At 48.0% G+C, this 24,511-nt stretch overlaps 1 protein-coding gene across 18 annotated transcripts in view; it reads right to left on the bottom strand.

The window, feature by feature from the left end:
- The window catches only part of HSPG2 (heparan sulfate proteoglycan 2), a 266,429-nt gene that overhangs the window by 54,460 nt on the left and 187,458 nt on the right, over window positions 1-24,511 (bottom strand). For 8 of the 18 annotated variants that reach the window (XM_029578876.1, XM_029578880.1, XM_029578878.1 and 5 more), the window contains 21 exons: window positions 23,932-24,084; window positions 21,886-22,028; window positions 21,005-21,082; window positions 18,220-18,355; window positions 15,832-15,992; window positions 15,127-15,265; window positions 14,505-14,656; window positions 12,790-12,916; window positions 11,927-12,078; window positions 10,965-11,094; window positions 9,329-9,480; window positions 8,006-8,135; window positions 7,585-7,736; window positions 6,836-6,965; window positions 6,208-6,359; window positions 4,840-4,969; window positions 3,703-3,854; window positions 2,712-2,841; window positions 1,659-1,801; window positions 712-850; window positions 138-281 (listed from right to left, as the gene is read on the bottom strand). In XM_029578876.1, the coding sequence (XP_029434736.1) occupies window positions 138-281; window positions 712-850; window positions 1,659-1,801; window positions 2,712-2,841; window positions 3,703-3,854; window positions 4,840-4,969; window positions 6,208-6,359; window positions 6,836-6,965; window positions 7,585-7,736; window positions 8,006-8,135; window positions 9,329-9,480; window positions 10,965-11,094; window positions 11,927-12,078; window positions 12,790-12,916; window positions 14,505-14,656; window positions 15,127-15,265; window positions 15,832-15,992; window positions 18,220-18,355; window positions 21,005-21,082; window positions 21,886-22,028; window positions 23,932-24,084 (2,925 nt within the window). The remainder of the gene's footprint in view (window positions 1-137; window positions 282-711; window positions 851-1,658; window positions 1,802-2,711; window positions 2,842-3,702; window positions 3,855-4,839; window positions 4,970-6,207; window positions 6,360-6,835; window positions 6,966-7,584; window positions 7,737-8,005; window positions 8,136-9,328; window positions 9,481-10,964; window positions 11,095-11,926; window positions 12,079-12,789; window positions 12,917-14,504; window positions 14,657-15,126; window positions 15,266-15,831; window positions 15,993-18,219; window positions 18,356-21,004; window positions 21,083-21,885; window positions 22,029-23,931; window positions 24,085-24,511) is intronic. The other 10 variants (XM_029578883.1, XM_029578892.1, XM_029578889.1 and 7 more) reach the window with 7 other exon arrangements.

Here is a 24,511-nt window from a genome sequence, read left to right as displayed (position 1 = left end):
CTCTATGCCATTTAGACATGCCCCCAAGTGCTGAAATCAACATCAGTAGAGTCTACTTCCTCATCCCCATACCCCCCCTCTCTGCTCACTGCTAGGTCAATGCCTCTAAGGGAGGAAGTACACCTCCACTACTATACCTTGCAAGGGTTGGTTATGGGCCATCTTCCACTCAATGCGGATGGGCTGAGCTCCGTCGTGAATACGGCACTTGAAGGTGGCGTTCTCACCATGGCGCACGACAGCGCTGTGGGGGTCGATGGAGATAATGGGACTCTGAAGACCTGGGGGAAAACCATATAGTACTCCATTAACAGTTAAATCATTTCTGAAGTCGCCGAGAGGTAATAAAGTGATGCAAAGATAAAGTACCCGTGGACTTTGCAGGCCGCCTCGTCCCAGAGTACACACACACATTTGAAAATCCCATGTGAGTACCTGGCGTACTCCCCCGACCCAAATACACTCCCATAATGCCTCTCTCTGACCTGGCTAAAACATGTGCAATCTAAGGAACCCTGCATGCGTTGTCACCCGGGAGAAGGGTAATTGTCGGCCAGCCCAATTTACCCAGGGAAACGGCTTTCAGTATTGCCCTCGAAGACCACGGGAGGGCGGGGTGGGGGAGGTTGCTGCAGATAAAGTTGAAGCCTCGCACTTATTTTCTACAGTAAGTTAAGCCATCCACGGTATCCACCCACAGCCCAGACTTACGGTAAGAGGAGCCCGGGTTGGTGGTGATGGAGATGACGATGGAGGCTTCGTGGGTGCCGGAACCGGTGCCAGCGCGGCAGACGTACTCGCCAGAATCCTCAGGAGAGAAACGGAGGATGCGCAGCCGGGAGCCCGAGACCTGAAACAATTGGAGAAGATGAACGTGGGGTGGGGTGGGGGGAGTCGGCAGGCTGTGCATGAGATCACTCGATGCCAGGCCCAGCGAGAGGATGGAAGTGGACGGGGGGGAGATCTACATCTTAGAAAACCAGACTTAAAAGGTGGTAAAGGAACACGAAGAGGAAAGGAAAGGGGAGAGGCTGAGAAGAAGACAGAGAGAGCGGCACAAATGGGGGACGGGGGTTAATTATCTTACTAAGATTAATGCCAACGTTCTCCAGAAAGGCTGAACATTTTCACGTGCCGTGGGGGTGGGGGGGGGGGGTGGTGCTCGACAGACCCGCAGATTCTATCCCCAGTTCTGTCCCTATCGCTGATTGGGGTGGCAGGAAAGGGTCGGAGTGGTTGCCCTCTGGGTGACTGCTGAAGCTCGCTGAGCTATAAGAGCAAAGCTTTTTCTTTATAGTCTCTGGCATTAATTGTGGGCTTCTTAGGCCTCCCTTTCCCATTTCAACATTTGGTTTTCCTGCCAGCCGGATTAGCTGTGTCACCAACTTCTGACCCTTAATACCTCCGGAAGACTTGCTCTCTCATCTGCTTCCCTAAATATGGCCCTTCCCCAGGCACACCTGCTGCCCTTAGGAGCAGGGCCTTGCTGCTCCACACTCTCTGAAGGCTCACACCGCCCCAGCTCCCTTTCAGGAAATGTCAGGTTTATGGGGAGAGACTCCAGTCCCTCTCTGTGGAAGGACTCACATGAAGAAGAGAAGGGTAAATCACAGTGCCACCGAGACCATGACAGTGCTGAAGACTCTGCAGTTACACACCTGGTGATTGGATGAGAGGGTGCCACCTGTCCTGTGCCAGGTGACTGTGGGTCGGGGATGGCCCGAGACAACGCAATTCAACTCCACAGTCTGTCCCTCGGTGATGGAGTGCGATGAAGCCTCAATCCTCACGAGAGGAGAAGCTGAAAAAAAGGGGGAAAGCAAGAGCATTGAGGAAGCTCAGTGCAGAATCGCACTCCATTTGTCTCTCCTGAAGCAAGACAATACCGCCAGTGTCTGTCATGGAAATGCAGAGCAGCACTGCAGAGCTGAAGCCTGGGGCTGGAGAAAACGCCACTCACCCCACTCTGAGGAAGACACCACGGTGTCAAATGGGAGAGAACAACAAGCAACACCAACTGGGCACAAGTGTCACCCTATACTATTCCCCTCCAGATAAGGCTAGAATCCAGGCAATGAAATACAGCCCTGGTTTCTGACTTAATAATCAGATTGCAACATCAAAAGATCACGGTTTCACCAAGTCTTAATGTTTTTATTTGTTTATATAAATTGTGTATGTGAATACTTGCTTTTATGCTAGGGACATTGTAAACCGCCCCAAACAGTGGAGGGCGTGGGTTAAAAATAAATTTTAAATAAAATAAATTCTCACTCCCAGCCATCAAACTGTGATGAAGTCTTAAGAGTTCTCCACGTATGTTAATTCCTCCCCTACTAGTTTCATATGCATCTCTCTTCGCACACGTATTCATCAGACACAGCACTTAACACAAGTACCAAACTGCAACTACAAAATGCACATTAAGAAGTGATATATAATTTTGGTTTTTTGAACAAACAGGTGACAGAATAGGTGGCTCCCATCTTTGTTTCACTGGACTTGTCCATACTGTTCTTGAGTGAGAGAGCATAATTGTGAGTCCACTGTTCTAGGAACATCCATGTGCCTGAAACCCTTAGCAATGCCTGAGGAAGTTAAGAAAATCAGTTCATACTAAATGCTGGAGTAGCTTCCACCTCTACACTAGGGGTCTTAGTATCTCCCCTAATGGTCCTGTAACCATCCCCTGATATGAACCCACTACTCACGGAGAGCAGAGCCGGTAACGGAGATCGTGATGGAGCCCTCATAGGTGCCAGCGCCATCGCTAACTCGGCAGACGTAGTCGCCGGAATCAGCCGAGGTGGCCTGCAAGATACGCAGCCGGGAGCCCGAGACCTAGCAGAGAAGAGGCAAAAGGAAACGATCCCATGTGATGGACAGCGTAGAAAAGTATAAACAGCTGCTGAGCTGACTGACAGAAGGTATGGCCACAATATACAAAGCACGCCTTTTATTCTAAAGAGCTTAATAAAACAGGACTGATATAAAATATATTGTGACAATGAGAAATAAGAACAAAGAAAAAAAAAGCTAGATGGAAAAGCATATGCTTGTAGCTTAATACACGGCAGGCACATTTCATGGACTTCAGACCATGTACTACGTGTCCATGGTTAGAGAGCATTAGATTTCCATGAAGGTTGGCGTAACCAGTATGGAGCGGCCATGATTACAACCCTAACATCAACGAGCATGCCTGGGACAGATAGAGACTGCCGCAGTGGGAATAGGGTTGAGGGGTTGGGTAAAAGACATGAGGAGTGCTGGTGTTGGTTTAAGTACAGGAATTTTTATGCTCATCTACCCAAAGTGGCACAAAAAAAAAAAGAGAGAGGAAGATAACTGGGCAGAATGGATGAGCCAACTGGTCTTTATATATCATAATTTTGCTATATTACTATGTAATTCATGGATGACCTGCTCTCCTATCACAACTGTCAGGATCCCTCCCCCTGCAGGGATTTGAGCTGAAAATTAGCATAAGTGTTGACACCTCAACAAGAACTTCCAAATTTCAACCAAATCCATTCATGGAAAGGACCTCCGATCCATGCGTATGGACAGAAGGCACTTGGTGCCTTGCACTGATGAAAAAAGCACATGAAAAGAATTCAGCCAAAGCACAGTCAAGGCAACATTTTGAGGAACTGTGGGAAGCTGGTAAAAGGAAAGAACTCAAATGTATACAGGAGGTACCTGATGATTGGGTGAGAGGGCATCCCTTCGCCTGTACCATGTGACCGTGGGCCGCGACTGGCCTGCAACAACGCAATTCAACTCGATGGCCTGTCCCTCGGTGACGGAATTTGATGACGACTCAATCCTCACAGGAGGGGCGACGTCTGAGGCTGGAAGAGAGAGTGAGGGGACAGCTGGGACTAGAGCATTGTGATCTCTCATTTCTGTTCCCTGAATTTTGATTAGACCCCAGAAAACTGCTGATACAGAAACAGGACCAGTACCCTAGAGATGGGACACTTGGGAAGGCTTACCAGTTCCTAACTGGCCTCACGCACTACAATGGCGGCTCAATCATGCCTCTTATCAAGTTGATATCAGATTTATTTCAGACTAATGGTGTGAGGTATGACTGTATGTCACACATTTAGATACTCAGATATGTGTTGAGGTGCTCTGTCACCTCTAACCAGCCTGTCCTCACGTGCAACTCCACTTTATCCACTAATGTTTATTCCCACTAACTAGTGGGGGAATTGCTCTCACCCATAGGAAGGGGAATCTCAGTTACATGGCCCAATGGTGACACCATATGGCCAGGTTCAGGGTATACATGTGCTAAGATCCAGAGGGAGCTGCCTACGGACCCTAGGGGAAGATGGTCACACGTAAAGTGGGGGTGAGGAGAAAAGGTTTTGCCATGGGAAATAAGCCCAGGTAATAGCAAATAAAAGATCATGGTGAAGAAACTTCAGCGGAGAGCAAGCCTCATTAAGCTAGAAGCCTCCACCCTCCCACAACCACACACACACAAAAATGAAGAATCTGCATTTTCTAGCTTTTTATATAAATAGGCGAGCTAATAGACTGGCCTTCTGCGTTCGAGAGGAATTATCCATGCTGTTATCATACGAACTCAAATTGGTCTCGCACACATAAGAGACAGGAGTATCTGGGATATCCCATATGCCTGAAACCCTCATTTCTGTTTGAGCAGGTTAAAAAAAAAACCCCAAAACACTCAGCTCACAGTAAAAGCTGATGTGACTTGCACTTAGGCACCAGGAATCTCAATATCTCCCCTAACAGTACAGTAACTCTCACCCATGCAGCCAACAGAGCAAAGTGCATAACTGATGTAAACCCGTTACTCACGGGAAGCAGAGCTGGTGACAGAGATCGTGATGGAGCCCTCGTGGGTGCCAGCGCCACTGCTAACACGGCACACGTACTCGCCGGAATCCGCTGAGGTGGCCTGCACGATACGCAGCCGGGAGCCCGAGACCTACAGGGAAGAGGCAAAAGGAAATGATCCCATGTGATGCACAGCATAGAAAAAGTATAAACAGCTGCTGAGCAGACTGACAGGAAGAGATTTTAAACCAAAAGGTGTGACCAGAGTATACAATGCTTACCTTTTATTCCAAAGAGCTTAACATAACATAGTAATATAAACGACAAGAGGCAGGTGGCACCTTATTGAGGCATGAGCTTCCAAGGACAGCGTCCACTTCATCGGGTGCCATCCAGCTCATGTCAGTTTTGCTACACCAGAATAACTCGACAATCCCTCTGAAGATCTGAACCACACAGCAACACAGTAATGATGGCAGAAAAAGACCAAATGGCCCATCCAGTCTGCCCAGCAATCTTCTCGTGGCAGCAACTGCCACTCCGTGCAGGCCACCCCCAAGCCCTGTGTCAAGGGCAGTAATATTTACAATCAAAACCAAAACATGTTTAATAGAAAAACATGGAAAATAAACTATATGATGATAGAGAAAAGAAGACTAAGAAACAACATGAAACTATTTGGAGCAGTGCATGCTTCTGGCGTGACACAAGGAAGGCACATACATTTCATGGACTTCTTGGGTTTTAGGCTCTGATTCCTGAACTTGCACTGAATGGCCATGGTTACACAGCTGGCACCATTAGGCTTCCAAAATGGTTGGGCTTAATGGGCATGGAGCAGGCACGGTTATAACCCAAACGTCAATGAACATGCTTGGGACAGATGGAAGGGGCAGTGGCGGGAACACGGTTAATAGCTTGGATAAACGACATAGGGAGAAGCTGGTGTTGGATTACGCATGGGAATCTTAAATGCTCACTTACCCAAAATGGTAGAAAACTGGAAGTGAAGATGACGGGGCAGACTGGATGGGTCAAATTGTTTTTAGTTTACCGTCATTCGCTTGTAACTATGTAATTCACAAATGACCCGCTCTCCGGTCACAATTAATTGTTGGGGGTCTCTCCCCTGCATGGATTAGGCTGAAATCTAGCAGGTGTGTGGACACCTTAGCAAGACCCTCCCCTTCCAGATTTCAACCAAAGCCATCCATCAAAAGGGCCCATGATCCATGCGTTTGAAAAGAAGGACAAACAGTGACAGCAGGAAGCCCCCTTGAACTGATGAAGCAGGCACGACATGAAATCAAGCCAAAGAATAAGCAGGCGATATTTTGAGACTCTAGCAAGCTAGGGAAAGGAAAGAACCCAAATGTATATAGAGGGTACCTGATGATTGGGTGAGAGGGCACTGCCTCGCCTGTACCATGTGACCGTGGGCCGCGAATGGCCTGCAACAACGCAATTCAACTCAATGGTTTGTCCCTCGGTGACGGAATTTGACGACGATTCAATCCTCACAGGAGGGGCGACGTCCGAGGCTGGAAGAGCCAACAGGTAGGAGGTTAGGGGACAGCTGGGACCAGTGACATATGACATCTCCTATCGGTTTCCTCAATTTTGATTGGATACCAGAAACCTGTGCATGCAAATCAAAGCTCATGGGTCCACTCCAGCAGTGACCAGTTTTAATTGGGCTGAAGCCCACAATTCCACGAGTGGTGCATTATCTTGATTTGAATATAGTTAAATGAGTGGTGAAATAAGACTTTTTTTTTTTTACTGCAACTGTCCATCCTGTTCTATGTGAGAGAAGCCTGTACACACATCAAGAGGTATGTGTGTGCCGGTCATTCGGGTGACATCCATATGATCAAAGCCCTCAGCAATGCCAGAGCAGGTAAGAAACCCAACTGATAGTAAAAGACGAGAGGGTCCAGTGCTCCCCCCAGACAGTAACCATCGCCCGCGCAGCCCTCTTAGCACAATGCGTAACTGATGTAAACCCGTTACTCACGGGAAGCAGAGCTGGTGACAGAGATCGTGATGGAGCCCTCGTGGGTGCCAGCGCCACTGCTAATGCGGCACACGTACTCGCCGGAATCCGCCGAGGTGGCCTGCACGATACGCAGCCGGGAGCCCGAGACCTAGCAGGGAAGAGGCAAAAGGAAAAGATTCCTCGTGATGGAACAGGACCCCCTGCGCCCGAGGTCGCCAGCCCAGCTGCCCATTAATGCACTGCAGTAGCAGTAGGGACATTCACCTGAGCAGGTCAGGGTCTAATCACAGGTTTATAACTTTATAGCTTAATATGCAATTATCCTCTCACAGCATTTCGCCTGCTGGAATACCCCACTATGATGTTTCAGAGTTGGAAGGGAGGGCTTTCTTTATATTCTCTCTATTCATACTCATCTGGCATCCCTTGCTGAAAGAGAAGTATTCTCTGAAATGAATTTGTCTAGTGTCAGCAGGAGTTACCTCTGTCATGGTTACTGACCCTCTTCCTACCGTGCAAATCACTTCCTTGATGCACCCCAAACCGCACTGCTCCCTCCTAACATCCCCTCCAGCTCAGCCCTCTCTCTCCCTTAACTTCCTTTCCCTGTCTCCCTGCTTTCCTTCCCCTTTTCTGCTCCTCTCGTTCCTCGCCTCCTCTTCATCTCTCCCCTGTCTCTTACACAGTTGACTTTTTTTCAGGAATGTAACGAGTGCTGCTGTTGTAAGCTGGAGAAAGGAGAGATCCCAAATGTATAGAGAGGGTACCTGATGATTGGGTGAGAGGGCACTGCCTCGCCTGTACCAGGTGATCGTGGGCCGGGACTGGCCCGCAGCCACGCAATTCAAATCAATGGTTTGTCCCTCGGTGACGGAATTTGACGAGGATTCAATCCTCACAGGAGGGGCGATGCCAGAAGCTGGAAGAGCCGACAGGAAGAAGTTTAAAGGTCAGCTGGAACAAAAGGCATGCAACCTCTCATTTCTGATCCCCGAATTCTGATTAGACACCATTTTGAAAATATCCACCCTCCCAAAGAGCTGAGGAATACCAGAGCAGTTAAGACATAACCCATAGTAAAAGCTGGCGTTGCTTCCACTTATGCACTGGGAATCTCAACATTGCTAACAGTACAATAACTATCACCCATGCAGCAAAGCGTACGACTCATGTAAACCCGTTACTCACGGGAAGCAGAGCTGGTGACCGAGATTGTGATGGAGCCCTCGTGGGTGCCAGCGCCACTGCTAACACGGCACAAGTACTCGCCGGAATCAGCCGAGGTGGCCTGCAAGATACGCAGCTGGGAGCCCGAGACCTAGCAGGATAGAGGAAAAGAAAACGATCCCACATGACTTGGCAGCGTATAAAAGTATCAATAGCTGCTGAGCAGACTGACAGATGGAAGTTCCAGCACCCCTGTTTTATTGTAACTTCTGCTTCTCTTCGCTTTGTTAATATCTAAGGTTATTGTACCCCAGTTCCATGTAAACAGACATGATATGATTGTATCATGAATGCCGGTATAGAAAAGCACCAAATAAATAAAAAAAAAACCAAAACTTTTATACCAAAAGGTGTGACCACAATATAAAAACGCATGTCTTTTATTCCAAAGGGTTTAATAGAAAAACATGGAAAATGAAATATGCTGTGCCAGAGAAAAGAGGTTAGAGAAAATAATTAAACTAATTGGCAAAGTTCAGTTGGTGTGAATGGGGCAGTCTAGATAGGCTGAATGATCTTTTTCCCACTGTCACATTTCTATGTACAGCCCTAGAGTAAAACAACGCAGCTAGATTTCATGGTCTGAGGTTTTAGGCCTTGGTTCCTGAACTTGCACTGAATGGCCGCGGTTACACATCTAACCACATTAGGCTTCCAAAAAGGTTGGGGGTAACCGGCATGGAGCAGCCACGATTACAACTCTGTCATCAGTGATATTGCTGCATTAGGCTTCCAAGATGACTGGGGTAACCAGCATGGAGCAGCTTTGGTTATAATCCAGACATCAACGAACATGCTTGGGGCAGACGGAAGAGGCAGGAGCAGGAATATGGTTGACAGGTTCGGTAAAAGTCACGGGGGATTGCTGGTATTGGTTTGAGTATAGGAATTTTATGTGCTCACCTATCCAAAGTGTTCAAAAAAAACAAACAAAAAAAAAAAACAGAGAGGAAGACAACTGGGCAGAGTGGATGGGCCAACTGGTTTTTAATCTACCATCATTTGCTATGTTACCTATGTAAATGATCCACTCTCCTGTCACAACTATTGAGGGGGGGGGTCCATTCCTGCATGGGCTCTCCTTCCAAATTTTAGCCAAATCCATCTATCGAAAGGGCCCCTGACCCATGCACAGGGACAGAGTGACAGCAGCAGGCCCCTTGAACTGATGAAATCGGCATAAAATGAAACTAAGCCACAGAATAAGCAGGCCGATATTTGGAGAATCTAGCCAGTGCTGCGGCTGTAAGCTGCTGAAAGCACCCAAATGTATACAGACGTTACCTGATGATTGGGTGAGAGGGCACTGCCTCGCCTGTACCATGTGACCATGGGCCGTGAATGGCCTGCAACAACGCAATTCAGCTCGATGGTTTGTCCCTCGGTGACGGCATTTGATGATGATTCAATCCTCACAGGAGGAGCGACGTCCGAGGCTGGAAGAGTCAACCGGTAGGAGGTTAGGGGACAGCCGGGACCAGTGACATACAACAACTCATTTCTGTTTCCTCAAATTTGATTGGACACTAGGGTTGTTGGAGTGTTTTCTTTTTGGTCGTTTTAGTATCATGTCATTTTGGTTTTTTTTTTGCTTGATTTTGTTTTTAAAATGGTTTGTTGGGGTTTTTATTCGTTTTCCCCTAATTTTGTCGTTAGCATGTACTAAGTCCACTTAGCGTACACTAACGGAACTTAGTGCAGGCTAACATGAAACTAAAAACCCCCCCCCAAAAATGGTATTTTGGTGGTTTTTCTTTCATTTCATTGTTCCAACAAAATGAAACGAAATAGGCAATGTCATTTATTTATTTATTTAAAATCTTTTCTATACCATCACAACGGTTTACAAGCAGGCACATAAATTAAAAGTAGGTGAATGTGTACTATAGCACATTCTAACAGGTGCCAAAAAGGTTCGGTTACATTATGTCATAAAAAAAAATTTAAATGAATGCACATCCCTAAATGGATAGCAGAAACCTGTCCACAGAGATATTGGAGCAGAACCCTGCATGTAGAGGGCCTATGAGTACATGGGCTGCTCAGGGAGAGTCACTCAATCCTTATATCACTGGCCTCATGCAGTGCAACTGTCTCATCCATCCTTACTGGTGTCACGCACTGCAATGGAGAGTCACTCATTCCTCTCATTGAGTTGATATTTATTTCACACTAATAGCTGGAGATGTGTCTGTGTGCCGTGGCTCCATCTCCTCTAACCAGCCTGTCCCTCTGGTGTGACTTCACTTAATACTGACAAAACTCAGAATAACCTGCAGGGCAAGTGATCACACAGAGCCCAGGAAAAGGAGGGACATTCTCCACTGCCACACAATAGTGGGGCCTAGTAGCAGGCTCCAGGTGCCCGTGGCCAGACTTGCAGAGAGAGCCAGCACCTGTAGCCCCCTTGGCTGAGGACTGTTGCATTGGCCAGGTTAGTCAGGAAGATGGAGAAAGATAAGGGAGGGGGAAAAAAATCCCTTGCTAGCTTCAAATCAAGGCTCGTGCTGCTGTCTCCCCAGCAGTGGCTGGTAACGGATAGGTCTGGAGGCACAAAAAGGGGAGAAGGAATCTCCCAGGTATAATTAAAAACTTAAAAATCCATAATGGGCGGTGTATGATTTTGCTGTTTTCTATAAACAATGGGAATAGACCGTTACCCTTTTCTATTTATTTTCCCTGGAACTGTGCATCCTGATCCCGTTCCTTTGTGAGAGGAGCCTGTACACAGAGGAAGAGGCAGGCGTAACGGTCACCGTGGTGACATCCATGTGCTCAAAGCCCTCGGCAATGCCAGGGCAGGGAAGAAACCCAACTGATAGTAAAAGACGAGACGGGCCAGTGCTCCCCCCCAGGCAGTAACCATCGCCCGCGCAGCCCTCTTAGCACAATGCGTAACCGATGTAAACCCGTTACTCACGGGAAGCAGAGCTGATGACAGAGATCGTGATGGAGCCCTCGTGGGTGCCAGCGCCATCGCTAACACGGCAGACGTACTCGCCGGAATCAGCCGAGGTGGCCTGCAGGATACGCAGCCGGGAGCCCGAGACCTAGCAGGGAAGAGGCAAAAGGAAACGATTCCTCGTGATGGAACAGGACCCCCTGCGCCCGAGGTCGCCAGCCCAGTAACAAAAGCCTCTTGGGCTCAGCTGCATCTCCTATCAGTTACCCATTAATGCACTACAATAGCACTAGGGGCAAGTCAGGGCCTAACTAGGGGAGGCTTAAGGTTACCTCGCGACTCTGTAAAAAAGGGCCTCAAACAGGTCTGGTTTCAGTGTTAACACAAATATACAGATTAAGTCTTCTCTTGGACTAAATGTACAGAAATGTATCTGGTGAATATTCGCTGTGAACGTCCTGAAAACCAGGCTTGTTTGGAGCTCTCCAGGACCTGCCATGAGACCCCCTGTTATAGAAGTTAACTTTGCTCAATTCTCCCCTCGGGACCTGCAGGCTGTAAGCACCCACCTTCATTTCTAAAGCACTTCACCCGTTGGGAAATCCACCTAGGACGTTTTTACTGTTGGAGAGCTGGTAAAGTCTTTCTATCCTGACTCCCCAGAATGAGTGCCTGCAGGAGTTTTCTTCAGAAGTGAGCCCCCTCGGCAGGGCTCATCCACCACTGTGGCCTTCTCTCCTCGACGCACCCCACAGCTCCATCAGCCCTGACGGCAAGGAGAATGGTTTCCAGCAATGCACCCCCATCCACCTATCACTCCCATTGCTACCTCCTAACTCTGCATCATCCCCCTCCGGCTCAGTCCCATCCCTCCCTCCTTCCAGCCACTCCCTCTCCTCTCCCCTCCCTCCTAAGCAAATCGATATCTTTTTCAGGGATTCAGTGAGTGCTGCTGTCGGGGAAAGACAAGCAGAGGGTACCTGGTGATTGGGTGAGAGGGCACCCCCTCGCCTGTACCATGTGACCGGGGGCCGCGAATGGCCTGCGACAACGCAATTCAGCTCGACGGTTTGTCCCTCGGTGACGGCATTCGAGGACGATTCAATCCTCACAGGAGGGGAGACGCCCGAGGCTGGAAGAGCCGACAGGAAGAGGGTTAGGAGACAGCTGGGACTAAAAGGCATTTAGACATCTCCTTCCTGCTCCCTGAATTCTGATTGGGACGCCGTGAAACCCGCCGTAGAGAGACGGCACCAGAAGCCTGGAAACACAGAGGGGTTGACAGGAGATGCTCCAGGAGGTTTATTAGCCCTCGTCTCACTGGATTTTGCTCTGCAGAGGAAACCCCTCTCATTCCTCATCCCACTGGCTGCGGACCACTGCTGCTTCCATTAAACATTTGCCTAGTGCTGTAACGTCACAAGGGGTATGGACTGAAAGATGTAGGACTGAAAGATGTAGGAGACCGTCGCTGGCGCAGGGAGCTTACAATCAAGTCAAGCCAAGCAAGACAAATAACTCAAGGTGGCTTAATAAAGCCAGGATAGGAAGTAAATAAACCAGGCGGGATTAATCAAGGTCGGGAACTTTGAATTGCATCAATCTAGTGGGAAACCTCTGCGAAAGAGAGGCCTTCGGGTGAGTCGTGAAGGAGGCTTTTGCTGTCCCGTGTGGAAGTGTGGACAGCGGGAGAAATGTTTCAGGAGGCGAAAATGGACAGAAGAGACCAGAAGCGTACAAGAAGGGTCTCGGCTGGCGCGAAGCAAGAGAAAGGGGCAGCAGGAAGGCACGGGGCCGAGGGAAGAAGCAGGCGTCACGCCGTCGGCAAGCCGCCCTGACTTACAGTGGGTGTCACCGATGGAGATGGTGATGGAGGCCTGCAGGACGCCAGAGCCGCTGCTGGCGCGGCAGATGTACTCGCCGGAGTCAGCCGAAGAGGCCTTGATAATCCGCAGCCGGGAGCCCGAGACCTAAGAGGAAAGAGAGGGAGAGAGAACAAAAACAAAAACCCAAAAACAAGCAGAAGGGAGAACGTGGAAGGGGAAAGAGGGTGCCCGCACATAAGATAACCGTGCTTTATTCAAAAGGTCGGCGGTGGCTTTTCTGCCAGGCCTCGCCGGCCTGGAACCTTCCTCGTCCCCAGGGAAGCCGGAGTGGAAGGTGCAGGCTGCAGCCGCCGCTGGGCCTAACCCGCTCCTTTTTAATTTTTTTGATAATCGCCAAGGCAAAAGATTTCTTCTTCTGATACTGTCAGTGACGCGTCGCCCTCCTCGGCTGTGACTCCCGAACGTCTGGGGCAACGTTGCAGGGTACATTGAAATAGTTCGCTTGGCCACTTTTCTTCCTCCTTTATTCTGGGTCAGAGGGGCGTTTTTTTGTTTTTTTTTAATGTTCTCGTCGGATTCCTCCGCACAGCGCAGCGGACCAGGGAGACTCTGGCAGCTTTGCTCGTTTCATGGAAATATACTCTGGTTTCGTTTATTTCTAATCCATTTTTCTCCTTCTCTTACATTCCTGAATGCGTAATTTGGAAATTTAGAAAATGATAAACTTTTTTTTTTTTTTTTTTTTAACGTAACTTAAACCCTCCCCTTCCTACTGCAACTGACGAAGCTGGTGCAAGTGTGCGTTCATTAGTGTTTGCTTTATGAGGCAGCTTCCCTTAATAAACGAGGTGACATTAACAAACTTTCCAAATTATTTGTGGCTACCATGCACATTTAGCATACTGCTAAACCAATTTAGGGGTCAATTGATATTCAAAGGATTTCTCCAGCTAACCTTGAGAATTATCCTAACAAATCTTGATTTTTCAAATTCCAACCTCAGCACTGTCACCCTCCCCATAGCTAAATTTTGTTCAGGCAGATTGCTGACCGGATAAAAGTTATAGCCAGACAAAACGAGAGGCGTTGGGCGTGTTCCCAGGCTGTCGTTCAGCTTCGGCTGGTAGGTGCTGAAATCCAGTGCCTGCGGGCCAGCGTTACCCGCATAACTCTGGCCGGCTGGATTGCAGGCCTAGAGTCAACTGGACAAGCTGCCCCGTGAAATGTACCCGCCCGCGACCCAGCTGAAACCTCGGCCTCCGTGCTGTACGCGCCAGCTACGCAGGTTTGCTGGCGCATACGCAGGCTGCAAAATCTGAAAAATCCCTCTTTCAGAGTTCACCACCAAAGCTCCTTTGGACACTCCAAGAGCCCAGCAGAAGTGCTTTGGTCATAGGCAAAACAACGCAAAGTAAAAATGTGACAGAAATCGTGGCGTGACTCCAGGAGGTCCTCTGCAGCGCATTACTGGAGGCTTCTGAGAGGTGCCTGCTGGTCTCTGTCCACATCGCACACCCCCATTTGTGCCGTTCTGCTCAGTCTACTGGGCACCAACACTGGGTCACTAGCAGGCTTTAGGGGATTTAATTCCTGTGTCACTGTGCTGGATGCGCCTGATGGGGATTATTAATCCCACAGGTGCGCGCCACATTCTGGGTAACGCCTTCACGACAAATTTGAGAATTCATATCCCAAACCCTTTCCCCTCCCCCCTTCCACTAGGATTAGGTACCTGGTGATTGGCCGAGAGGGTGCCCCCGGGCCTGTACCATGTGACGGTGGGCTGCGCGTGGCCTGCGGTGACACAGTTCAGCTCTATGGTTTGCCCCTCCATCACAGAGCTTGCAGATGGCTCGATCCGGATAGTGGGCGTGATGCCAGGCGCTGCAAGAGAAGGGAAGGAAAAAGTTCTAGCAATAAAGATTTGTCACAGTTATGATAAAAAAAAAAAAACCAACCAGCATGCTTTGCTCTGGAGTGTTCAGGAGAGCAAAATTCATCTCCCAGTATTATTGCATTCTTTCAAATGGATTAGAATAGCCAAACATATAAATCATGTTGCTCGAAACAATGCTGCAACATTCAGCCAAAAGATGTTGTCAACTCTTCTGGTTGAACTTTCTTTGAATTGCATCTAAACTTCCAACAAATTAAATGCACCTCCAGACATGTTATCCAGGGTCTCCCAATCGCCTGGATTCATTTCTCAGAGATCACAGAGATATTTACCAACAGATTCACGATTTGCACTGGAAAAGCAGACTCCCCAGCTCACTTGATTAACACCAGGACCTCTGACAACAGCGGAGGGCTGATTGCGCAGAAGTGTGCCCCCACGCAGAGCGCAAACTTACGGTGACCGGGATGGGTGTGATGGGCGACAGAGACCACGACGGATGCCTGCTGGATGCCGGAATCGCTCCCGACTTGGCAAACGTACTCGCCTGCGTCAGCCAAGGAGGCATGAGCGATCCGCAGCCGGGAGCCAGAGACCTGAACATTGAAGAAAGCGGAAGTTAAGATCGGGAAGACGGGCAGGCAATGCATGATCGAAGAAGGCAGCGACGTGCGACCGCTGTCCCTCTAGAGAGGGCCCAGCTTTTTTTTTTCCACTTTGGAACACCAGAGGACGGCCAATATAGCCACCGGCGGAGGTGCCAAACTGTCACCACAGGAAGGTCTTTTTCCAACAAAAGTGCTTTGGGTCCAGGGACACCAAATGCAACCGAAATTGCAGCTGAGTTCCCGTAGATCTGCAGACTGTTTGATCACCTCAGACATCCGATGCTTGCAGGAAATTGACTGTGAATCATTCTCCTGAGCAAGTGGTGGTGGGAGGGTATGGAGTGATACCTCCGGAACAAGCAGCTCAGTTTAAAAAAAAAAAAAGATAATCCCAAATCAATCCTGTGGGTCAGCTTTGGAAAAAAAAAAGTATATTTTACCAACCCTTCCATCCTATTTAATGGGGCAATGCATTTAAGGGAAATTATAATGCAAACTCTACAAAGAAAAAAGTTATTAAACTACTTTGTTCGTTCCTTTATTTGGGTACGTACCTGGTGATTGGGTGGGAGACTGCGTCCTGGCCGGTACCACTTGTACCACCTGACCGTGGGTTGTAGATGGCCTGCAACAATGCAGTTCAGGTCCACTGTCTGTCCCTCAGTGACAGAATCCAGCGAGGACTCGATCCTCACAGGACTGACGATGCCTGCAGCTAGAAGAGCCAAGGAGGAGATGGTTACATCAGTGACCACCCCCCACAAAAAGATACTGCAGTCCATATTGATTAAGTTAACGAGCAGAAAAGTTATAAGAGTAAAACTGCCCGGGCGACTTTAGCCAGATATTCAGAACTTACCCAGAAAAGCATTCTGCTGAATACACCCAGATAAAGTAATCCAGATATCGTTAGGACAGGTATTGGACCGACCAGACTTATCTGATTCAATGTGCCCAAACAGCGCTGCATATCCGCACTGCCTGAACAGAATGGGGTAAGTCTAGCTGAACGAAAAGCGCGGAAAAGCAACATTGCTTGGACAAAGTGAAACCATGTCCCAAAACACCCACCGACATCGCCTCTTTTTGTCCTCTTCAATTTTGTGCTGGTAACAAGTTTAGCCAGAGAACACGGGCTGAGGCAGGGCGAGGCAGGGAATATTCGAATTTCGGGTTTTGTCCCACTGTCTCCCTGCACTGGCTACCCATCAAATTTAGGATCTCTTTTAAAGACCTTATGATGATCCACAAGGATTTACACAACTTCGCCCCACTTAAACTTAGCTCTCAATTACGTCCACATTTTTCAGACACACCAGTTAGAAGAGCGTACAAAGGCTCCTTATATGCCCCTCCGGCCAAATCCACTCTAAGAAAGCGGGCATTATCGACTGCAGGGCCTACTCTTTGGAACACTCTGCCACCGGATCTACGCCAAGAACGTTGCCATCAAACATTTAAGAAACACCTAAAAACGTGGCTTTTCAGACAAGCTTTCCCTGAGACATAAGATCTCTCTGACACCGATCAAAAGACATAACCAGGGCTTCAAGGAGGTCCCCTACTTAGGTTACTTCCATCTTTTCTTCTCACCCCTTATCCCATGACCTCCTGCCCATGCCTACCTCTCTTATCAATACATTTTTTCACCCTGACCCCCTGTTTTTACCCCACGTTTTTCACATATAATTTCTTCATTGTTTTCATTCCTTTCAACCCGTTTCTGAAGTCAGCGAAGGTCTCTAAAGCTTAATAATGATTAATGCTTTAAAGTTTTATCGTTCCAAAGTTCCAATGTTTAATACCCCAATGTTTTAATGTTCGAATGTTTAATGGCTCTCCCAATTGTTTCCATTGAATGATCTCATGTTTAGTTAATGTAATTTAACCAAACTTAATGTTTAATGTATTCGCCCTCCCGCGACCGTTCTGTTGTACTGTAAACCGGTGTGATCTGTATTTCATACAGGAATGTCGGTATATAAGAATTCAAAATAAATAAATAAATAAATAAATAAATAAAAGTTAGCTGGACAAAAACTTTGAATATTGACCGCACTGTGGAAGGCCTGCAAATGATGAGGCAACATTAGGAGAATTAAGGAATAGGCATGATGGACGGCAGCTTGCAGCTGATCTTGAAGTTGACTTCTCTAATTGTTGAATCATCATCAAGGTCAGAGAAGTTTTATAGATGTTGGGTTCCGGTAGAGGGGGGGGGGGGCTGTCAGAGCCTCTGCTTGTGCGTCAGGTCCCAGGATTGGCTCATATTTTTATGAAGCTGCTACTCAGAAAAGGACAGGCCAGGTCAGTCAAGAGCAAAGCCAAGAGCAGGGGCGGCCCTTGTTCCACAAAGACCCGGTCTTGTCTCACACAGAAACAGGTGAGGACGGCAGGTTACAGGCCTGCCTTGTCTTCCCATTCGCCCTAACTATGGCAATGCTGAAACCCCTAACTTGGTCTCTGGCTATCTCCTCACTCCCCCACCACTGTGCTCATCCCAGGCTTACTTGAACTCTGATATCTGCTCAAAATAAGCAGATATTCCCTCCCAGTCCGACAAGCTGTTAATGAAGCCTGGCACGCAACTCACTGCTTGCCTTTCTGAGAAATGCCATGAAATCTGGCAATTTTTTCTGCTCTTCTTACGATTTCACTTTTTTGAGGTTAGGGGGGGGGGAATCGATCCCCCACGGAGCCGTGTCCCAGATGGAAAGAGTCTGTGGCTCCTGGTTGACCAGAAGTCCACTGGGTAACAGGCAACTTCCCCTGCAACTGCAGAGTAGATGTCCTGAGCCAAACACGGACCACAGCGACCAATGGAATTTAAAATAGGATTAATACACACACGACTGATAATTTTGTCCCTTCAGGAAGTTCTTAAAGCATTGATTTTGTGAGGATGCATTCCTTCTCCCCCACTCCCCCATGCCAGCTCTCACCTTTGATAACAGTGACTTCAATTCTGGCTTCTGCAGTTCCAGAGGAGCTGGTCCCAACACACAGGTAGACGCCCCCGTCGGCCGCCGAGATAGAGGGTATCACCAGGGTGGAGATGTCCGTCCTTTCTGTGCGGGACTGCAAGCAGAAGAGGCCAGAGAGGGTCAAACGTCAGGGAAAAGGGATCGAGCTGGTGAGCACGGGCCCAATCTACACGGGAGTCACAGGCTGTGCGCCCCCTAGGTCACCACAGCAGCCAGAAGGTGGTTTCTGTGGCAAGATATGTGGAGTTCTGCACCACAGAATATAAATAATTAGAAATTAACGCATTGGGAAGAAAATGTTTTGTTTACTAAATTAGATGTTCAAAACCATAGAATAGCTGCTTTATTATTTATATGCAATAAGGTATTACCCTGGTGTGGTGGTAATGGAGGAAGGTTTCTGAAATATTTAGGCACTGTATTTATTTAGTAAGGGCAGGCCCTCTACTCCTATGCAGATTTTTTTCAACGTAAGAAGTTCAGGACTCAGGCAGAATGCACAAACTAAAATGATCCTTAATTTTATCTTAACCTCCTCTCATCTGCTTCCTCGAGGGCAATAATGCTCTCTTAGGCTATTTTGCTACATCATGTTTACTGGGACAGATCTTCGAATTCGATACAGTGCAAATGCAAACCACTTGACACAGATCAATCGCACACAGGTAAGCGCTGAAAAAACGACACCGATCAGCCATGCTGGACACCGCAACGTGCAATCAGGCTGTCTGAGCCCGCTAAATGAAATACTGCTGTGACAAACCACACCGGAGATGGAGGGGCCTGGAAGCAGGAGGAGAGGCCGCTGACAAACTATTAACCCGCATTTCCGCAGTGGAGAGCCTGGGCTGGCGGGAAGATCTCAAAAGCGCATTTCCATACTTACTTTGCTTTAGAAATGAAATAGGAATCATAAAAGGGGGAGGTGTAATTCATGGTTGTGATTTCTTGGTTTTAACTGCTGGCAATTCTTTGCAATTGTTGCCCTGGTGGGGGCAGGGGGGGGAGGGCAGGACGCAGTGAAACCGCAGGGCCAGGCTCTGCTGGACACAGAAGGTGAGAACAGCAATGCAATCTACAAGAAGAGTTAGAGAATAGCAGGGAATACGGATTAGCCCCCACCCCATTCAGCTTCGTGGTTACCGACGGAGCCCCCAGCAGAGCGGATAAGAGCTGGTCTGAGACCCAGGCTGAGTCATACATAAGAGAGGCAGCGCTCACAGGCCCCTGCAGGGGAGGGAGGCAGTCGTCACAGAACGGCGACACCTGGGGGCCCACGAGAACAAGGGGTTCTGGAAGGAGGCCTGGTGCGTAGGGGAGCCTTCCATCCCCGAGTGAGCACTGGGCTGAGTGAGTTGGGAGGGGATATAAAACAGGGGTAAAAAAAACTACTGGGTAGTTGCAAAAGAAGGTTCATGGCACCGTGGCCCAAGGGGGGCCGGTTCTGATCGAACTGGAAGCCAGAAGGAGGAGTAGGAGGAACGTGCTGAGCCAACCCCCTCCCCCCCAAAGAAAATCTACATACAAGGCAGAGAAACGGAGGAAAGAATCAACAGGTCTCCTGTTCATGAGACCCACAACGAATATTCACGATACAGACAGTGTTTGCATATACCCTTGGGTCTGGGAACCTGACTACATTTGCATCGTTTATTCTGAAAACTGTTTGACAGCCGTAACTGGCAACCCTGGTAAACTCTGCTCGTCTTCTGGAAAATGTGCAGATTTGACATCATGTTGTTGGTTAGGGTCAAACATGACCAGAGGTTCATCGAGCCTAAGCTTCCTACCAAATCGTAAACAGGTGACAGGTACCAAAGCATCATGGGAAGCCACATGGGGAGTCTCAACATTTTCGGGTTACTTTGCAACACACTGTATAGAAAAACTTTGCTGCAAATGTTTTGTAACCTCAGCCTAGTAATCCTACAAGAGGAGAGGCGAAGGAGGGTCAGCCTGGCCATTAGGCTGATGGAAGACCCTAGGAATACTGGGAGCTGCAGGAGCTGGTGTTGGTGGTTCAGTACCTCTGAACCATCACTGAAGCAACGGCCCCGCACGATGCAGAGTCCCGCTGAGGTTAAGGACACCCTCTTCTAACAGAGATTTCCAGCCGAGGTACTGTCTACTCGGCAGACATTGGATGGTAAATTTTCAAACAAAGGTGTCTGCTGCCAAAAGTACCCACGTGCTTCTTGGACCTCACCAACCAGCCTAATATTCAAACACAAACCATCCGTACAGTGTGCGTTTCAAGATCGGGCTGTGATGCAGACAGAAAGGTAATCTCGAATGAAAGCATAGTGTACGCGCTCGCGTTTTTAAAACTGAAACGTAGGTGTCCACCATGGCCCAGAAACGCCTCTTTGCAATGCTGCATGGGATAGGTGCATTTATTTGCATATTTTTAGGCAGCTGAAAATCCACTTAGGCGAATTCAGCCAATCTACCCACCTAACCCTTGTTCTTACCTGCACAGATCCAGACTAAGCCTTTGACAATTTACCTTGGAGACCCTTTGGTACCTTTCGTGACAACAGAGGTGCTAACTGCTGTCAAGGCTAACAGAACAGCCTTCACTGGAAGTCTGCCGCCTGCCAAATTCCTCCTCTAGAAAGCACTTAATTTGAGAGAAAAAATTGATTTTTTTTCCCTACTGTATTGTTTTTATTATGATTAATTGTGCAGCACAAAAGGTTTGCAACAGATAATGGAGGCAAGCAAAGCAGTTAGGGCAGGCTACCTGGAGCTCCTGAACTCGTCTCTGAAGAGCTTCCAGGCTGCTGCTTCTGAAGTGAAGGAAACCAAAGGCAGAAAGAGCCTGGAGAGAGGGTGAAACCAGGGAGGGAGAGACCAACAGAGAACAGACGGAGAGAGAGAGAAAGAGCAGAGAACTTAGGGAGAGCAAATTACAGAGGTTGGGTGCGACCAGGAGCACCTTTGATCTTCAGGGCCTGGTGTCACCCAACACCAATGTATGAGGAGCCTAGGATGCACCCGCCAAACAAGTCCCTCATCAGCACTCAGAAAGGCAGTTTCCAACTGAAAACCAAAAATTCAATTCAACAGCTTGGTAATTCAAGTATTTAAAAAAAAAAAAAAAAGGCTTCCAGCATTGTCCGCTGAATTCTCTATCAAGAGACAGCTTTCCAGTAATTCTGTCTTTATATTATTTACAATCCAGACCAGGTGCACGTGTGAATATTGCATGGATAATGTTGGGTGCAAATTTCAAACTTCCAGTTATGCCGTGCAGCATTTCACCCAGTGCTTGCAGTCTGGTTGCATGCATAGGAATTTAATCAGACAAATAAATAAATAGGGCTTTTGGACTCTGCCCTGCGGTGCAGCAGATATTCTGTGCAGCTCTATGGATTTTATCTGGATGTGTTCTGGAGAGTCTAGCGTCATATCTGAGCAATTTCCTCAAACTCTTCTTCAGTTTGTAAGAACTCACAGCAGCGTTAGCGGCGAACCTACCAACTAAAAGCCAAATCTCACCATGGGGGACCCGTCCCCTTCGGACTGGATTCGGGATTACGCGACATGAGTAGGATTAGAACCCATACACAGTTTTCGGGGAAAAAAAAAAAGACAGCGATCCATTTTTGAATTAACCATTACCTGTGATGGCAGACTGCCACCTTCTTTCTTCCAGGAGATGGTCGCGGCGGGGCTCCCTCCACCCCGGCAGTACAGCCTTACCGTGTCACCCTCTTGCACCTCCGTCCGTTCCGGGCTCACCTGCACCTCTGGGAGGCTTCCCCCTGCAGCATTAAAGGCTGAAGCTAAATTCACTGCTGACGTACGATCCAGACAAGGTTCTTCACTGTCAGCGAACAAGTCTGTACTTCCCCTCTCCTCCAGACATCTCCCCCCCCCCTTCCTTTTTCCAACCTCTGCCCTCCCAAGTCACTCCATGCAGTCTCAGTTACTGTAGAACGTAGCAGAAAAGGAAGAACCTGTTTTGTACCCCTAGTCACCTAGAATATCTGCTGTTTCATTTTGTAATGGAACTAAAAGGCTCCGAGGTCCATGTTCAGTTGAGAGGAGTCTAGTTCTGGCTAAATTAGTGGGGATAAACTTATCCAGCCAATTTAACGTTTTGGGTACTTGTAGCCTGGATTGGCCACTGTTGGAAACAGGATGTTGGGCCTGATGGGCGCTTGGTTTGACCCAGCGTGGTCACTTCTTACGTTCTTATACTGGTTATTCAGTGAGAGAATCCTAAAGTTAGATAACTTTGCTCCACCACAGAATGCCCCCAGCCTGCCTCAGACTTATCCGTCTACATTTTCAGCCTGCTGAGCCATGGGTGGTCAAAATGGCTGGGAATTTCAAAAGCCCAAGGCTTGTCTGCCTATGTCCCAGCTTATCTGGACAAAACTCTGAAAATAGCGCTCTCTCAGTTCTGAAAGTGGTGTGAGAGGGAGCCCGCACCAAGGATGAAACCTTCTGATCCTAATGGATGAAATCGTGAATATTTTTAGCTTTTCTGGTTGGCAGGAGAGTCGTCAGACGGTCCTTCTGGATCTCTGAAAACTTGCCTGGATACAGGGTCACCGGGACAGGTTTGGGGACCACAGATCTGGTTACTCAATGGACAGTACTAATTCATCTGTCAGAATCCATCTATCCTGCCTACTGGACTGAAAGCAAGAATCCGCTTTCAGCACCACTAATCCACAGACATATGTTTTTGACAATCAACTGTGAATTGTCCCAAATTCATTTCCCGTATCACTGCAGCCAATAAAGGTTTGAGCTGCAACTGGGGAGCCTGCGCTAATCAAAATGCATTCAGCTATTTCAGTAAAATTTGACTCTCTCGAGACTTTATGGGAAATTTCTGTGTCATGGCTAAGTTTATGGAGAAAATGTCAATGAAATAAGATTGGAATATTCATAGGTTATTATAATTTTGCTCAGCCTGCAAAGAATTCCGTTCACTTCAGGACTCTCGCAGCTCTCAGAAATGAATAAATGGAATCTCAGGAGATGTGTGGCGGACGGATGGAAGCACCGGGGGAGGAACAGCCAGGCAAGTCACTCTGCTTGCAAGAGCTGCCTAAGGACTGAGTTTTCTGCAACTTCAGGAAAGGAAAAGCAATTCATTTACACGTACATGCACGCTAAACCTTATGCAACGAGTGTGGACAGACGTCTGCCCAATGCTTACATTTAGCACTCGTGCAAGCAAAAATTTCGGCAGAACTTCCTTCCTAACGTTTTTTTCTGTGTTTTTTTTCCCCTTTCCCATAACTGCAGGAGATTAAAATCTTTGCAATAAAAGATGATCCATTTCAAAACTGCACAAGGAAACTGACTGGCTGGCTTTCTGCACTACTGCTTTTTGGCCACAGACTTATTGGACCTTAGTGGTCAACCATGTGAATGCGGCGAGGGACCTGTAGGAGGGCTGGATCCCATCGTGGTGGCTCCGTAGGTATCACTGGAGCTGCCGCTTCCATCAACTAGCTTTTAAGCCCACTGGGGCCTGTAAACAGTCCAGCATGATACCGGTGGCCAAGGAATCTTTCCTCAAGGCTGTCAATAGAAATCTCTCCCAACCTCTCAAGAAAGCCTAAAGTCTCGTTAGCCAGGCTAATTAATCACAGATTTCGGTTGCACTGGTATTATTATCGCTAGCTGTGATTCATGGGTACATACGGTGTACACGCAGGACAGCCCTGGCCAGGTGGTGTCCAGCACTGTTGCGCACACGGCAGGAATATTGCGCTTCATCCGTCAGCTCCACAGCTGGAAAGCGGAGAACTCCACCCTGAATGATGGCCTTGGGTGAGATCACACCGTTGGGTCCCCCTGCAACACAAGGCATGGATTTCAACCGACAAGAGAGAGCATTAGGGCACCTCCTCAGCCTGTTGCTGGTTACACATCTAAAAGCTCCTGACCTCCAAGCCATTCAGGGTTACTGATGTACCCATACAGCAAGAGGGATGTGAGCTATACAGGAGCTAAGTGTGCTAGGAAATCAGCTTGCACTGCCAGCACCGGAAAACAAAGCACAGAACACGCCATTTTTTATTTAGCTATCAGAACAAGTGACATTTAAACGGATTATTGTATACTGCAGAATTATTTTTTATTGCAGGCATGATAATTGATGATCGCAGTCTTGTTTTATTGTAAATTATATCTGTGCATTTAGGACCAGATTTAAGGCTAGGGGAGGGGAAAGCACAAAACTGAAAAATATCTTACCCTCAACACATTAACATTTGAGACA

This window comes from Rhinatrema bivittatum, chromosome 15, assembly GCF_901001135.1.
Source record: "Rhinatrema bivittatum chromosome 15, aRhiBiv1.1, whole genome shotgun sequence".
In the NCBI taxonomy this organism is placed as follows: domain Eukaryota; kingdom Metazoa; phylum Chordata; class Amphibia; order Gymnophiona; family Rhinatrematidae; genus Rhinatrema; species Rhinatrema bivittatum.
This window is presented reverse-complemented; position numbering and strand designations above follow the sequence as displayed.